The 18,188-nt window shown below is 45.6% G+C and overlaps 1 protein-coding gene across 3 annotated transcripts in view; it reads right to left on the bottom strand.

Moving 5' to 3' along the window:
• The window catches only part of zzz3 (zinc finger, ZZ-type containing 3), a 148,020-nt gene that overhangs the window by 31,923 nt on the left and 97,909 nt on the right, over positions 1-18,188 (bottom strand). For 2 of the 3 annotated variants that reach the window (XM_038793754.1, XM_038793755.1), the window contains exons 3-5: positions 7,679-7,817; positions 4,394-4,541; positions 3,156-3,301 (exon numbers count right to left, since the gene is read on the bottom strand). In XM_038793754.1, coding sequence (XP_038649682.1) covers positions 3,156-3,301; positions 4,394-4,541; positions 7,679-7,817 — 433 coding nt within the window. The remainder of the gene's footprint in view (positions 1-3,155; positions 3,302-4,393; positions 4,542-7,678; positions 7,818-18,188) is intronic. The other variant, XM_038793756.1, reaches the window with a different exon arrangement.

The following is an 18,188-nucleotide window of genomic DNA, read 5'->3' as shown; positions in this document are numbered from 1 at the left end:
TGAGTTATGGGGCTCTGCAGGGGGTTTGAGAATTGTTGGCTCATTAACTGTAAAACACTTTGAGATGGTCAGAGATCTCGAGATGTCACACAACTCTCGCTCTCTTGCTCTACAAAAGATAAACAGCTGAGATTTTCTCAGGCCCTGTCTCCTTTTAACTGTGAAAACGTGGCTCCCTTTTAGAATAAAGTGTATCTTTACATAAAATGAAATATTTCCCATTTCCTTAACTGAAGTTGTCTTTCCAGCATATCCGAAGGCCAACAGGAATTACAGCCTCCAAGATTTAGACACACTGTCACTTGAAACCAAAACCGAAGATCTAACGTAAAAGGCATTGTAAATTCTCCCGGATGCATTCCCACAGATAGATACTCCTGTAAGGCGAACCTGGAACTCAATTTGAAGTTCATGCTTGCTGATCCTAGCACTAACCTCATTGTGTGTCCTGCTTACAAATAGAAAACAGGGATAGCTAGCCCATACAGCAAAATGAAACAAGCTTTAATCCAGTTTTCAGGTCAGCTTTGTAGATGATGCTATATTGGATGACTCGCCAATACTAATGGTGAGCTAACGATGTGTTCAATTCTGATCGCCACACTACCAGAATGATGTGGAGGCTTTGCAGAGGGTGCAGAAGAGATTTACCAGGACATTGCCTGGTATGGAGGGCATTAGCTATGAGCAGAGGTTGAATAAACTTGGTTTGTTCTCACTGGAACGACGGAGGTTGAGGGGTGAACTGATAAAGGTCTACAAAATTATGAGGGGCATAGACAGAGTGGATAGTCAGAGGCTTTTTCCCAGGGTAGAGGGATCAATTACTAGGGAGCATAGGTTTAAGGTGTGAGTGGCAAGGTTTAGAGGAGATGTACGAGGCAAGTTTTTTTTTTACACAGAGGGTAGTGGGTGCCTGGAACTCGCTGCCGGAGGAGGTGGTGGAAGCAGGGACGATAGTGACATTTAAGGGGCATCTTGACAAATACATGAATAAGATGGGAATAGAGGGATACGGACCCCTAAGTGCAGAAGATTTTAGTTTAGATGGGCAGCATGGTCAGCGCAAGCTTGGAGGGCCGAACGGCCTGTTCCTGTGCTGTACTTTTCTTTGTTCTTTGATGGAAATGAAGAGGGTTGTTGGTTACAATCAGCAGATGGAGCACTGCAGTGACACAAGACAGCACTGCGCCCCTGATTGGCGAGTAACATTTCTACTTTTGTGTGGAATTAAATTCCACTTATGGAGATACATCTTGGAACAATTCTGTGAATAATTAGTATTCATTGCAGTGAGCGCACGGGTTGCGACAGACTGGAATATACAGATGGGGACAATGAGAATAATGTGTGAATACTTTCAAACACTTTTACTGCCAAAAATTTGCTGGGATTACCAAAATCTGAAGTTAACAATTATGATCACTGCTCAATATCCGTGACTCCATGCAAATAATTTACAGATGCAGAGACACATTACTCCATACGATGTCGGGGCGGCTCGGTGGGGCAGTGATTAGGACTGCAGCCGCACAGCGCTGAGGACCCGGGTTCGAGCCCGGCCCTGGGTCACTGTGTGGAGTTTGCACATTCTCAGTGTGTCTGCGTGGGTCTCACAACCCCAAGATGTGCAGGCTAGGTGGATTGGCCCTTAATTGAAAAAAAAAGAATCGGGTACTCTAAATTTTCTTTTTTAAACTCCGTACAGATGCCAATTCAAGCCTCATCTTGCTTCATGTCCCTGAAGCATTTGCTCATGTGGGGCAAGGGGCCTGCTTCTGTTATTTAAATTCTATGTACTATGACAAAAATACAAATATGGAAAACAAATGTTTAAAATCAAGGAATCTTAATCTGCACTATTTAATGTACATCACTGCTTCAGCTGCTTATTTTAGTCTCTTTTTTTTTTGAGTGATCTTAGCCTTGATAATATGCTCCCATTTCAAGCACCTCATTGTTGGTTAGACAGTACAATTCCCTGTGCTTTGCTCCAACAATGGGTAAGATTTCAGATGTGCAATAGGCAGTGACAATGCACATCCTTTCTTTATAACCCGCTTACAATTTTGCTCTGTCAAGAATGCAAGAGGAAATCTTAGCTCAATCTACCTTCACTTGAAGGGTGGTTCAGCAGTTTGAAGGGTGGTTTAGCACAGTAGTCTAAGACAGCTGACTTGCAATGCAGAACAAGACCAGCAGCGTGGGTTCAATTCCTGTACCAGACCCCCGAACAGGCGCTGGAATGTGGCGACTAGGGGCTTTTCACAGTAACTTCATTTGAAGCCCACTTGTGACAATAAGCTATTATTATTTGTTCTTTACATTTAAGGGGCATCCTGACAAATACATGAATAGGATGGGAATAGAGGGATACGGACCCAGGAAGTGTAGAAGATTGTAGTTTAGTTGGGCAGCATGGTCGGCACGGGCTGGAGGGCCAAAGGGCCTGTTCCTGTGCTGTACTTTCCTTGTTCATCTTTGTTCACTCCTACCGAACCATTTAATGCCAAAATAGGGTAGTTTTCTCACTGCGGGTCAACATCTGGGACTGAGAGTTCCCAAGCACATTTCAATACGAGATGAATCTACTTATGAACATGCTTAGGTCAACTTTAAGATTGCTCCCCATGAGCAGGAGGAAATCATTTCCATCTGTCATGTCATTGCTTTTGTCAGATCACCTCTGATTTGACGTTAATAGAACGTATCTGATTAGCACATCATTGCTCACGCCCCAACACAGCAGCTGTCCAGTTAAGCAGAGTGAGGGAAATTTACCAATTGTCCTTATAGATTGGAGTCCTTTTTCCTAAAAAAAGGACATTGCAGGACCGAGGGGCGCATACTGCACTGTAAAATTGTAGTGCGGCCGAAAAGCAATTTTCCTCGTCACTGGTTTAATGAGAGGAAATAAGTATGAACTCAAGAGACAATGTTCAATCGACCGTCAAATCAAGACTCTCAGTCAATTTAGGCCTTAATATCCGACTTGTGCTACATGAGTGCTACGTGAGTTTAGTGCTGGTGTGAGCCTGAAGCCACTTTGTACTAACTTTAAACTTGCATCTTTAAAAACAGTTTATGATAGTGTTGATTAAAATATTGCATCAAATTCATTAATTTTCATCATTTCCCTGGAAACATTTTCTCACCTGCGCTCGGCTGTTTAGCATTACTTCGGGGGCATCGCTTGAAGGCAACATTGAAGAGTAAAAAGAGGAAGATGATGACTCCACATCCTTCTTGGAATCCATGGGACTTTTTGGTCTCACAGGCAAACCTAGCCCAGCCGAGAAAACTTTCAGATATTAAACAAAATTTGAGAATCTCCAAATAAAACAAAATACAAGTTCTTAAAAAGGACTAAACTTATACTTGCAAAAGGAAACCTCTGCTCCTCTAACATAACAAAACACCCCAGTGCGTTTGATAGCGACACTCTAAAACCAGATCTGACGCTTAGCCACGTGAGGAAATCTTAGGGCAGATGACCAAAAGCTTGATAAAAGAGGTAGGTTTAAACAGCATCTTCCAGGGGGCATGTGAGATAAAGAGGTTTAGGGAGAGGGAATTGCACAGCCAGTGTTGGTGGGCTAGCACCAGGGGTGACTGGTGTGAGTAAGAACATGAGCAGCAGAGGTTTGGATGAGCTGATGTTTATGGAGGGTAGAATGTGGGCAGCCAGGCACGAGCGTGTTAGAATAATCAAGTCTAACGGTAACAAAGGCACAGTTGCGGATTTCAACACCAGGTGAGCAGAAGCAGCACATGGTCAGACAATGTTATGAGGCGGCCTTACTATTGGTGCGGGTAACTGGTCGGAAGTTCATCTTGGGAGTCAAAAGTAATGCCACGGTTGCAAGTCATAGAATCCCTACAGTGCAGGAGGCCATTTATCCCATCGAGTCTGTATAAACCCTCCAAAAGAGCACTCGACCGTGGCCCATTCCCCTGCCCCATCCCCATAACCCCACCTAACCTGCACATCTTTGGACATTAGGGGTAATCTTTAACATGGCCAATCAACTTAACTGCACATTTTTGGTCTGTGGGGGTGAACCGGAGCCCCTGGGAGGAACCCAATGCAGACTGGGAGAATGTGCAAACTCCACACAGTCACCCAAGGCCTGAATCGAACCTGGGTCCTTAGCTCTGTGAGCAGCTAACCACTGTGCCGCTGTCGGATTCAGCCTCAGTCCGTTATCAGGGAGTGGGATGGAGTTGGCAGCTAAGGAGTGGAGTTTGTGGCAGAGACCAAAAACAACGTACACTGTTTTCCTAATATTTAGTTGAAGGAAATTTATCAATAGCTTTTATTTATCAACGTCAAGATCCGAAGAGCTCTCATGGCAAACTGAATAAAGAACAAATTAGAGAGACAAACAAGTACCTTTGTCAAAGACGAGTTTTAACCTCCGTGTGTTGTGTTTCTTATTTCTGTATTCTTTCTCAAAATTTCCTAGCCCAGACGTATAATGGTCCCACGGGATCGGAGGCAGCTGAACCACTCTTTGCGGGCATGGGAAACCCATGTCAACCTATATTACAGGCCAGTTTGAAGCATTAAAAAAATCCATCCACATTCAGTGTATCAGATTTTCTTTCTAATAGCTTTTTGTCAAACAAGTGCTCAGAAAAAGTGATGGAGATTATGAGTAGGTAGAGAGAAACTGTTCCCACTGGAAGAAGGGTCAATAACCACAGATCACAGATTTTCGATAATTGGCAAAACGAATCAGAGAAGAAGTGCAATTTTAAAAAAATCTTACACAGCCAGTTACTGTCTGGAATGCACCGTCTGAGAGGGCGATGGAAGCAGATTCAACAGAGCTTCTAAAAGGGAATTGGATACCTACTTGGAATAGAAAATTGGAAAACAACAGGGAAATGGGACTAAAATGTCGGCAAAGACACGATGGGCCAAAAGGCCGTCCATGCCATATTCTATGAAAATTATTTAGCAAATTTATTTCTCCATTTCAGATTGCTGTTAAGGTTTCCTAGAAATTTCTTAAAAGACTGAACTCTAGATCCGACCACATATTTCCTCCACCCATTTGCAGGGCAGGTTTCTCCAGCTTTTGACCACTTGTCTGATACTGTAGTGCAGTTCAGTCAAGCTGCTTCCTTCAGTCGTGACAAAGTGGGTCACAGGAGGCAAAGTCACGGGTCTGAAGAGGAAAATGTTTTGCTGTCACTGGATTGCTTCGACCATGAAACAACATCAACTCTACAAAGTCCCACTAGACCTATCTCATCTCCACATACAGGAGACAGCTAAAGACTGTATTTAGATAGGTATACTGGGCCTAATGGTTATGATACTGGACTACTCAGAGGGGCATATCATAACCCCCCATCATGGTGCACTGCACAACTGAATTCAATAAATGATCACCAGAAAATGGCCATTAAAAGCTGTGTTAAGATGCGGAGAAGGCCTTTGATAGGGTTGAGTGGGGGTATCTGTGGGAGGTATTGGAAAGGTTTGGGTTTGGGGAGGGGTTTGTCCGTTGGGTGAGGTTGCTCTATGCTGCCCCGATGGCGAGTGTAGCCACGAATAAGAGGTGGTCGGAGTACTTTCGGCTGTACCGGGGGACGAGACAGGGGTGTCCCCTGTCCCCCTTGCTCTTTGCGTTGGCAATTGAGCCCCTGGCCATGGCGCTGAGGGAGTCAGGGAACTGGAGGGGCCTGGTGCGGGGTGGGGAGGAGCATCGAGTGTCGCTGTATGCGGACGACCTGTTGCTGTATGTGGCGGACCCGGTGGGGGGGGATGCCAGAGGTGATGAGGATTCTCAGCGAATTTGGGGGCTTCTCTGGGTATAAGCTGAACCTGGGCAAGAGCGAGTTGTTCGTGGTGCACCCGGGGATCAGGAGGAGGGGATTGGTAGGCTCCCACTGAAGCAGGCAGGTAAGAGCTTCAGGTACCTAGGAGTCCAGCTGGCTGGGAGCTGGGGGGCCCTGCACAAGCTCAACCTCACAAGGTTGGGGAGTAGATGGAGGAGGAGTTCAAAAGGTGGGATATGTTACCGCTGTCACTGGCGGGGAGGGTGCAGTCCGTTAAGGTGACAGTGCTCCCGAGGTTTTTGTTTCTGTTCCAGTGCCTTCCGATCCTTATCCCGAAGGCCTTTTTTAGGAGAGTGAACAGGAGTATTACGGGATTTGTGTGGGCGCATGGGACTCCGAGAGTGAGAAGGGTGTTCTTGGAGCGGGGCAGGGATAGGGGGGGGCTGGCGCTGCCCAACCTCTGTGGGTACTATGGGGCTGCCAACGCAGCGATTGTGCGTAAGTGGGTAATGGACGGGGAAGGGGCAGCATGGAAGAGGATGGAGATGGCGTCCTGTGCGGGCGCGAGCCTGGAGGCGCTGGTAACGGCGCCGTTGCCGCTCCCTCCAACGAGGTATACCACGAGCTCGATGGTGGCGGCTACCCTCAAAATCTGGGGGCAATGGAGACGGCATAGGGGAGAAGTGGGGGGCGAAGACAGGTGTGCTAGGTGCTCGGGGAGCCCAGCAAACCACGCCCATATGTTTTGGGCATACCCAGCGCTGGAGGAGTTTTGGAAGGGGGTAGCAAGGACGGTACGAGGGTGGTGGGATCCAGGGTCAAGCCAGGCTGGGGACTCGCAATTTCTGGGGTTGCAGTGGGGCCGGGAGTGCAGGAGGCGAAAGAGGCCGGTGCCCTGGCCTTTGCGTCCCTAGTAGCCCGGCGGAGTATTCTTCTTCAGTGGATCATCAAATTGGAGAAGGTGAAATTTGCCCTGAGGGGATCAGTACAGGGGTTCTTTAGGCAGTGGCAGCCTTTCCTGGACTTCCAGGCGGAACGGTAGGGAAATAGGCCGGCAGCAGCAGCAACACAGGTGGGTGGGGGTTTGGTTTGGTGGGAGGGAGAATTGTGTACATGGGTTTGTTGGATGTGGCGGGTGTTATCTCTTTCCTTTTTGTTGTTTGCTTTTTTTTTGTTTTTGTAGTTGCTTTTGTAGTTGGGTGGGTGTTGTTCTTGGGTTTTTACCATGGTTGTTTTGTTAATATTGTTTGTTGTTTATATTTTGCGAAATCTTAATAAAAATTATTTTTTTTTTTTTAAAAAGCTGTGTTAAAAGCTCAAATAGTTCGGTAATGCCTTCAATAGTTAGAACCCACCAGCCCTACCTTGGTCTCACTCCAGTTTCATTGTGTTGTGTCTATTAATGTCCTCATGTTAATTATGAATGGATAATAAATATTGCCTTGCTGGTATTGCCTATCCTCCGAAATCTCAGATAAAGAGAGCCCTTCAGCCCATTTGATCTCAGGTGACTACCTTTCACATCACATCTGACCAACAATTCATCTGTATTTCTGGCAATGAGGTATTTGCCCATCCCTGCAGTCTAGTTTATGCATTCGGTCCTGGGGTGGAGGAGTCTGGGCCCACAATCCACCTACAGATCACACACTCTACCAAGTTTTACACTCGTAAGGTAGCCCTTCTTTTTTCCCATGTTAATCATTTTTAAGTATCTTGGGCAGCAGGATAGTCTTCACTCATTGGATTTGTAATTATCTAAACAACTTGATTTATATCACCATGTGGGATTTTAGTGAAAAATAGATACAAACAGTGAGTAAAATGATCCATAACATTCTCTAATGAATTACAGAACACACTTATTAAAGGCTTGTTAATGACCTACCTTTTGTTGGAGATTTTCCACAAACACAATGGGTTCCTTCATCCCTTCTTTCTGATGTCTGCTCAAACGTTCCAAGTCTTGGATAGCCTGGGCCCGTTGGGCTTCCAGCACAGCAATGGTCTGTAGCAGCCTCTGGTAACTGAGTAGAAGATAATAAGGGCTGCATCAAGTTATTCTGATCAAACCATGAGTTAAATGTGTAGAAACTTAAAATGACCAGGACAGTGAGGGGGGGAGCACAGGAGGGAGAGAGAGAATTTGGCAAGGCCTCAAAATTAAGGTTACAAAATAAATACACAGCACAGAAGACCATTCGCCCCCATTGTGCCCATATCGACTCTTTTCCCAAGCTACCCAATTAGTCCCTGCTCTTTCTCCACAGCCATGCAAATATATTTCCTTCAAGTATTTATCCAATCCCCTTTGGAACCTACTTTCCCCATCCTTTCAGACAGCATACCCACAACAACTCGCGGTGAAAAGGTTTCTTCATACTGCCTGTGTTTCTATCACTGATTGGCCAAAATGGTGTCCTTTTGGGGTGGTAACCCTTCCGGCCCTGTAAAGTTTCTATTTATTTACTTTATCAAAACAATTCACTATTTTCAACACCTCTTAGCCGTCCCTGCTCCAAGAAGAATAACCTCAGCTCTCAAGTCACATTACAGATCAGGGGCGAAATTCTCCGACCCCCAGCAGGGTCGGAGAATCGCCTGGGGCCGCCGAAAATCCCGCCCCCGCCGTGGCAGAGATTCTCCGCCACCCGGGAAGTGGCGGTGGCGGTAATCTCGCCACTCCGATCGGCGAGGCCCCTGCGGTGATTCTCCGGCCCGGATGGGCCGAAGTCCCGCCGCTGGGAGGCCTCTCCCGCCGCCGAGGTTTGAACCACCTCTGTAACGGCGGGATCAGCGGCGCGAGCGGGCCCCGGGGTCCTGGGTGGGGCAGGGGGTGATCGAACCCTGGGGGGTGCCCCCACGATGGCCTGGCCCGCGATCGGGGCCCCCCACTCAGACTCCGGGCCAGTGCCCTGGGTGCACTATTTCTCCTTCTGCAGCCGCCACAACCTCCGCCATGGCGGAAGCGGAAGAGAAACCCACATCGCGCATGCGCCGGTGGTGACGTCAGCGGCAGCTGGCCGCTGACGTCACTGCCGGCGCATGCGCCGACTGGCGAAAGCCTTTCGGCCAGCCCCGCTGCCGGGGGCGCCGGTTTTTTGCGCCAGTCTTCTGGTGCCAACCGCTCCGGCACGGGGCTAGCCCCCAAAGGTGGGGGGAATTCCCCACCTTTGGGGAGGCCCGACCCCGGAGTGGTTGGCGCCACTCCCCTACGCCGGGACCCCCCATCACGCCGGGTAGGGGAGAATCCCACCCCAGAAGTCAGTCATCCCCGATACCATTCTATTAAGTCCCATTTGCACACTCACCCTTCCACAAGTATGGTATCCAGGATTAAATGCAATACTTCAGCTGAGGCCTTATCAATGTTTTATAAAGGCTCAACATAACTTTCTTGACTTTGTGCTCCAGGCTTCTATTTATAAAGCCAAGGATACCATATGTTTTCTTTTAACAGTCTTCTCAATCTGCCCTGCCACCTTCAATGATTTGTTCAGAAACAAGGCCAGGTCCAGGGGTCAAAATAATTTATATTTTTGAGTATTCTTTTGGAGAAAAAATATGCTTTTGACTTTTGGGGACTTCTTTTTGTTTTTCAGAGGATCATTTTACATTTTCATCATCGCAGCCCAGTCTTTGTTAACATGAGCTCAAGATGCCAGTCTTCTTTAGTTCCTTGGCAATTTCTCTCAAATTTGGATGGCACATTGGCACAGTGGCTAGCACTGCTGCCTCACAGCGCCAGTGACCCAGGTTAAATTCCAGCCTTGGGTGACTGTCTGTGCAGAGTTTGCACTTCCTACCTGTATCTGCGTGGGTTTCCTCCGGGTGCCCCGGTTTCCTCCCACAGTCGAAAGATGTGTAGGTTGGGGCTGGTTTAGCAGAGGGCTAAATAGCTGGCTTTGAAAGCAGACCAAGGCAGGCCAGCAGCACGGTTCAATTCCCATACCAGCCTCCCCGAACAGGCGCCGGAATGTGGCAACTAGGGGCTTTTCACAGTAACTTCATTTGAAGCCTATTTGTGACAATAAGCGATTTTCATTTTTAAAAAATGCTTTTCAGGTTAGGTGGATTGGCCATTATCAGTGCACGGGTTACAGGGATAGGGCAGGGGTGTGGGCCAGGGTTGAGTGCTCCTTTGGAGGGTCGAATGGAGGGCCGAATGTCTTCCTTCTGACTTTAGGGGTTCTATAGATTTCTATGGAAATACAATTCCCAATTTACAGCTGAGTGCATCATCAGGCCCCTTTTCCTCAAAACCCTTGCCTATCTGAGAAATTAATCACCAAATTTTGTGTCTCTCAACGTTTGGTTTTCCTCCTTCAGAATTTCTCGCGTCTATCTAGCTTTTAAATCCCACAAAAAAAAAAGTTGAGCACACCTACATTGCAAATCACAAGCCCATGGAGCTTGTATTCACGTCACTGACTTAGACACAAGACCATTCTTGAACTGCCAGTTATCTATTGCCAGTGTTATTAAGGTTTTTAATTAGCTTGCTAGCTTCCAAGCTTAGTCTATCAGCAGTTTGAAGTGACAAACAGTTGCTTGGTAGTCCAGAACCTGAACATCACCGAAAGAGAGACATGTTGCCAAGGCTCTCTGTACTGTACTTATCAGGACAAACACAAGAATGTCAAATTTCAAACGATCACAACAATGTACATTATAGGGGAACAGGGTGCTGAATGGTTGGCAAGTTGACTCTGATTGGCCGAGGTATTGCCACGGAGAAAGGAATTGGGAACTATAGGCTCGTCAAGCTCCCGGGCAATTCAAAAAAAGGTGCAAGGCTGGAGCTCGTTCCTTTTATTTGCAGAGAATGGCTCCCTGTGTATGTTGCTTCTTGTTAAGTGTTAAATGAGCCTCGTTACCAGCTTAAATTGATTTATCCATGCTTGCAGTTTCCCTTAAAAAGGTTGAAAACTTTGATCAAGTCATCACTTCATCTTCTACATTCCAGGAATACAACCCTGGATTTTTTATGTGTTTATTTTTTCATAGGAAGTGGGTGTCACTGGCAAGGCATTTGTTGCCCATCCCCAATGGCCCTTGAACTGAGTGGTTTGCTTAGCCATTTCAGACAGCAGTCAAGAGTCACCCACATTGTTGTGAGTCTAGAATATAGGCCAGGTCAGAGCAGGATGGCAGATTTCCTTCCCTGAAGGACATTATAATGGACAATAATAATTTCATGGTCACCATTACAGAGAGTAGCTTTCAATCCCAGGTTTTATTAATTGAATTTAGGTTTCACCAGCTGCTGGGGTGGGATTTGTGCCCATGCCCCCAGAGGATTAGCTTGGAGCCTTGGATTACTAATTCAGTGATATTACCACTATGCCACCATCTCCCTCTAATCTCCACTAAACTGACGATCTCTCCTCACAATTTAACCCCTTGAATTTAGGTATCATTCTGGCAAATCCAAGCTGCATTTTCTCCAAGACCAATCCATCCTCCTGATACAGTGAGAAGGCGCAATGTAATTTTACGAAGAGGTTTGCTCATTCTGCTGTTATAAATTCTCATGCTCCAACAAAAATGCAACATCACAACACAAATTAAGAACTTTTTTTCACAAGACATGGAAAAGTACATGTTGGTCGCAAGTACACAACCATCAGAGCAGCAAGTAATAACTTGCTTTAGATTAAAATGTGCAAGCTGCTTCCCTGTAAGACTACTGATTGCTGCACACATTTTCTCACAAATCCTGACAATGACAAATGGTGCCTGCCAGGCAAAGGACCACACACGCACGCACTTCCTTGTACAGCTCGGTGCCTGGGCACTGTCTCAACTATGTTACTTTATTGCAGCTGCCAAATATCTCAGTCCATGCCACACAATCTGTCATTTGGTCAGTGATCATATGAAAGTCCAGTCTAGAGGGCACACGGCGCCGAGGACCCGGGTTCGATCCCAGCCCTGGGTCACTGTCCGCGTGAAGTTTGCACATTCCCCCCGTGTCTGCGTGTGTCTCACCTTCACAACCCAAAGATGTGCAGGTTAGGTGGATTGGCCACGCTAGACTGCCCCTTAATTGGAAAAAATAAATTGGGTACTCTAAATTTATTTAAAAATTTAAAAATAAATGTTAAGTCCAGCCAAGACATCAGGACTGAAGAAGAACTGAAGAACTCACCACGACTTGAATTCGTGGAAGCCTTTCTCTCCAGAACAAATCTGTAGGATGCTAAACTCAATTGAATAGTGTGGCCTACAAGTTTTAAAAAAACTGAGGAGCTGCCAAGGAGAAAGAGCAAGATCCATGCTGTAACATTTCAAACGCAAAGGGTAAAGATTGCAGGGCTACATGGAAAGCAGGGGAGCGGGACTAATGGATAGCTCTACGGGAATGATGGGCTGAATTGACTCTCCCTGTGCTGAATAATTTATAGTTCTGAGATGGTGCATTTCAGACAGCAATGATTAGGTGTTGAGGAATACGAACTTGAGGTTTGTAAATGAAGGGAAAGATTCATACTGAAGGCTGAAAGGAATCCCACAGTTCTTGGATCTGAGGAAAATGATTAAATGAAATGGGTGCAAGAACCCAGAGATTCTCAATTACAACATAATGAGGGTGTGAGAATGAAGACAGATATGGAAAGACAGTACTTTTGGAGCTCAGTGAAGTCAAGCAGCGAAACACCACAGTGCAGGCCACGTCGTCCGCGTGCCTGACACAAGAATCCAGGAGGGCAGAGGAAAGGCTTCAAGGACGCCCTCAAAACCTCTTTGAAAAAGTGCAACATCCCCACCGACACCTGGGAATTTCTGGCCTAAGACCACCCGAAACGGAGGAAAAGTGTCCGGAAGGGAACTGAATACCTTGAGTTTCATCTCCGAGAGAAAGCTGAAGCCAAGCATTGACAGTGAAAGGAATACGTGGCATACAGGCACCCCACCCATCCATTCCTCCAACCACTGAAACACTGTCTGCCCCACCTATGACAGGTACTGTGGGTCACACTGGATTCCTCAGAAACCTAGGACTTGCTCAGTGTGGAAGCAAGTCATCCTCAACTTCGAGGGACTGCCTAAGCCTATCACAGTATTAGAGCAATAGGAGACATATGGTTATTTGTAAGAGGCAAGGATTCCCTAGTAGTTGGTGAGTTTTATGCTCCTTGATGTACCAATTAATGCCCCCAAATGGTTAATCGAGATCAGATACTTCTGCCCTATTTGTCTACACTGCTATGTATGTGTCCAGCTGTACAAGGAATTAGCTGGCATAACCATCAACCAGAAATACAGCAACAATCCCAGGAACAAAAAGGTCCAGGATATTGCAGAATGCTTGCACTTGCCATGTCGAATGACACCTTTATGACAGAAGCAAAACAGAGTAACGATGAAGCACTTCATAACTATGAGACTCCCAAATTTAAAAAAAATATTATTCGTTCATGGGGCGTGGGCGTTGCAGGCTGTGCCAGCATTTATTACCCATCCCTAAATGCTCTTGAGGGGGCAGTTAAGAGTCAACCATGTTGCTGCGGATCTGGAGTCGCATGTAGGCCAGACCAGGTAAGGATGGCAGATTTCCTTTCCTAAAGAACATTAGTGAACCAGATGGGTTTTTACGACAATGAGTTCATGGTCATCTTTAGACTTTTAATTCCAGATTTTTATTGTATTCAAATTTCACCATCTGGAATGGTGGGATTTGAACCTGGGTCCCCAGAACATTACTGTGGGTTTTGGTTTACTAGTCCAGTGGTAGTACCACTGTGCCACCGCCTCCACCTCCCGCAATTGGTTATCTCATTGCAGCCATACCTGTGTATTCAGAGGCTGGTCCATTTTCAGGAGGGTGGTGATCTGCTGCTTGGGCTTCAATATCTGTGGTGGAGAAAACTTCCATTCTGAAGTTCAAGAAGTTCCCAGGTGGCCTTCTGTTTTGACAATGGTCATGCTTGCTAAAGGCCAGCAGCACAAGTCAACCCCAGAGGGGAGATGAAGAATACTTTTTTTTATGCAACGATTTCTGGAATGCATTGTCTGAAACGGCCGTGGTGGCAAATTCAACAGTAACTTTGAATAGGGGATTGGCCATTCATTTGAAAAGGAAACTTGCAAGACCATCAGGAAAGAGCAAGGAAATGGGATTCATTGGGTAACTCTTTCAACATCCCCCACCCATCAAAATAGCCACCCACTAACATCTTGCACCTGAGCACATTGAGTATTAAAACACCCAATGTCCAAATAGTTCTGTGACTCAGTCTGTGCTTGCCAGAAATGGAAGAAAAGAAATACATTACTTATAATCTCTTTGTTTGGAATGTAGTCAATAAGAGTTTTAACAGCATTAGCCCAGTTCCCAAATGGCATCCATTCACAGCATAGATAAAAAAGAAATATTCAGGCATCCAACACAATTGGCACCAATTCAACAAGTTCATTTAGACCGACCAAAAGAATATCCTGTGTGGGAAATTGAAATCTCCATCTTGGCAAGAGACAAATCGTTCTTTTAAGAAAAAACTCAAGGCAGCTTTCGCATTTTGCTACTGGATGCAGTGCCGGAAAACATTTCAGCCCCATGCAGAGTTTTCTCTCATCTACACAGTGTCAAGCACATTTACAAAATACCTGGAGAGGAGTAAACAGTTTTGGCTCACCACAAGCTAGCTGCAATGCCAAGCATGAACTTCCAATTCATGATGGGCCGCACCTCTCCCAGACATCTCCTCGGTTTATAGACCTCAGAAATGGAATGAACCTTCCGACAGGATGGGAAATACAAGCATCCAATCACTAGAGGAGAGACTGGGCAAAGGATGCATCAACATATTGTGCTGCTGAAACTCTACTCCACTTTGCCTATTACATCAGCACTGTGATATGGGTGCACACTGGTGCCGTGCTCCTGGTTATTGTTTTCAACAAATCTTTTCTTAAAGCAGACCAAGGCAGGCCAGCAGCACGGTTCAATTCCCGTACCAGCCTCCCTGAACAGGCGTCGGAATGTGGCGACTAGGGGCTTTTCACAGTAACTTCTTTGAAGCCTACTCGTGACAATAAGCAATTTTCATTTCATTTCATTTCAATAACGTAACTTGAGAATTGAGGCTAACAATTATTTTAGGTGGCTGCCATTATTCCAAAGTATATAGAACATAGAACAGTACAGCACAGAACAGGCCCTTCGGCCCTCGATGTTGTGCCGAGCAATGATCACCCTACTCAAACCCACGTATCCACCCTATACCCGTAACCCAACAACCCCCCTTAACCTTACTTTAATTAGGACACTACGGGAAATTTAGCATGGCCAATCCACCTAACCCGCACATCTTTGGACTGTGGGAGGAAACCGGAGCACCCGGAGGAAACCCACGCACACACGGGGAGGACGTGCAGACTCCTCACAGACAGTGACCCAGCCGGGAATCGAACCTGGGACCCTGGAGCTGTGAAGCATTTATGCTAACCACCATGCTACCGTGCTGCCCTATGTGTGTTTTCTTGTGGGGGGGGGGGGAGGGGGGGGAAGGATTGACCAACATTTATTCCTCAATTAACAGCATTAAAATGTCTGATCATTTTGTAATGGTGATTTGTGGTAGCTTGTTGCGCAAACACTGGCTGCTGTATTTCCTGCAACAGGGGATTACCCTGTTATTTCGCCCGCTGAGGTTGCCAAAGACCTTGTATAAATGCAAGTTTATTCTTTCTTCTCTCTCCTAAATTAGATGTCAGCAGGTGTGGGGCCTTCTTGTTACAGCCAAACCGTATCCCTCACCTGTTCTTTCATTCCCACGTTTTGCTCAGATACAAGAACTGGAATTTATATAGCACCATTCCCTTGTCCTCAAACCTGTTTTGAGGAGGTGTGACGATACTGTGTCAAAGAACTTGACAAAATTAATTGTATGCAATAACTTGCATCCATGTAGTTCTTTTAATGTAAAACTTTGTCACAAGACATTTCGCAGGAATGCGAAAAGAAAGTCGATTCCGAGCCACACAGGAAGCTTTTAAGAAATTTTAGGAGGAAATTCCACTATTGGAGGCACGGCTGCTAATTGTTGAGTGATTAAAATTTGAATGCTCAAGAGGCGATAATTGAATGATCTCTCAAGAATGGGGGTGAAAGGCTGGATATCAGATGACCATGGTTATGGTCACGGCCATGATGGGATTTGAGAATGGGGAGAATTTTTAAATCCAGGCGGGGCTTAATGGGGAGTCAATGTGGGTCAGTGAGCGAGTGGAACTTGTCACGAGTTAAGACAAAGACAGCAGAGCTTTGAATGGCGTAAAAAAAATATCAGAGTACATGCATACAGACAGAAAGAAACGGTGTGTTTTTATATGGCACCTTTCACTCAACCTCAGGACATCCAAAAGTGCTACACAACCAATTACATTCTTTTGGAAGTATAGTCATGGTTATAATGTAGGAGATGTGGCAGCCAACCTGGGTATACAGTAAGCTCCCAAACAGCAACGCTATAAATGAGATAAGCTGGGTGCTTTCTTGAAATTTGTTGGTATAAAGATTGGTCAGAACACCTTTCTTCAAATAGTGCCACAGATCTTATACAACCTTCTCTGAGGAAAGATAGGGGTTTGGGTTTATTGTACCAGGAAAATGGGTCTCCAGCGATGCAACACTCTGTAGCCTGTAATCTAGGTTATTTAGTGAAATAGCTGGAGTGGGACTCGGACACGTAACCTTCTGCTTTTTATCCATTGAGACACGGCTAACACATATTTGGGGGGGGGGGGGGGGGGGGGGGTTTCAGGTAAAATCATAAACCTCAAAACATGAAGTATACATCCAATCTTTCACAAGCCCCAGTCAAGCTTTTAATTGAATATTTTCCTTTCTCTTTGATTTCATGCCTTGAGTTTTAAGACTTTCAAACCACCTGCTGAGCACTTTTGAAAATGAATGTAATTACAAGGCACGGACACAGCTACCAATTGAGGAGACCTGGATTTAATCAGAAATTACATGTTACTTGGTACAGGGCATTTAAAATCAATTTCTGGGGTGACTGCTCTCAGGACATGTCATTAGTCAGCAGCTTGATGGTGCAGTCAGTTAGTCATTGATGTTGACCTCTGGATTCTAAACCTGTCCAGATGTGCAGAGAATCCATAGAATCTGCCCAGATGTCCATAGAATTCTTACAGTGCAGTGCACCCGCCTCTGTATCTGAAGGCTGTGGATTCAGGGCCCACGGCAGAAACTGGAGCACATAAGCCAGGTCAGGCAATGCTATTGTCAGGGGACCAGTAATCCAGTGACCCAGGACAAGATCTGGGGACTCCGGCTTCAAATCCCACCAGGACAGAAGGTGAAATTTGAATTCAATATAAATCTGGAATTAAAGTATAATGATGACCATGGGAATAAATGCTGGCCCAGCCAGCGATGGTCACGTCCCGTAAAATTAACTTTTGAAATGTTATTTACACCAAGAGGTTAATCCAAAGCCTCTCAAGTGATGGAGAAGATTTCCTGACACTATTTTGAAGCAGAGTAGCAGACCTTCCCTGACTAGCATTTATCCAGCAACCAAAATTTTTTTTAAAAAATATGTTCATTACAATTTGTAGGAGTTTCTGTGCGCTGACTGATTGCCCCTTTTTCGACATTTTAGTATTGTCTATACTTCAAAACTGCTTCATTAGTTGAAAAGTGCCTTGGGACTGCGGGACGCCCTGAAAAATGCTAAATCAATGCAAGTCTTTCTTTCTTTGTAGATGGTGAGCAACACCTCCTCTGGCTGAATGAAGTCCATTTAGTCGGCCTGGTAGTGTGACCGCAGCAAATCTATATCACGGAATCAGCAACTCCACTTGAGAAAGGCCACAATGCGGCTGATGTAAGCAAAGGAAAATTGTCAAGATGGTGCAAGACCGAGATACATTGCTGGAGCACTTTACTGTGCGCAGAACTGCGACAAAACTAACCTACAGTTCGCTGGGTGATTGAAAGTAAAGATATTCTACTTCTCATCTTTGGCGAGCAAAAGATTTAAAGCTTTTTAAAGAAAATAATTGATTAAATAGTGAGCATAAGGGCAGCACGGTGGCACAGTGGTTAGCACTGCTGCCTCACAGCGCTGAGGACCCGGTTTCGATCCCGGCCCCGGGTCACTGTCCGTGTGGAGTTTGCACATTCTCCCCGTGGCTTCGTGGGTCTCACCACCATAACCCAGAGATGCTAAATTGCCCCGTAATTGGAAAAAAACGAATTGGGTACTCTAAATTTATTTAAAAATACAGTGAACATAAATTTAACTTAAAATCAAAAGGGAATAAAATTTAATAGAAAAGTGAACCAACCATTCATTATGTTGGATTCTGGAAGGGAGATTTTGATGTATTGTATTAAATTATGTTATTCGCAGATAGATCTTTGG

Source organism: Scyliorhinus canicula, chromosome 4, assembly GCF_902713615.1.
Source record: "Scyliorhinus canicula chromosome 4, sScyCan1.1, whole genome shotgun sequence".
Taxonomy (NCBI): Eukaryota; Metazoa; Chordata; class Chondrichthyes; order Carcharhiniformes; family Scyliorhinidae; genus Scyliorhinus; species Scyliorhinus canicula.
This window is presented reverse-complemented; position numbering and strand designations above follow the sequence as displayed.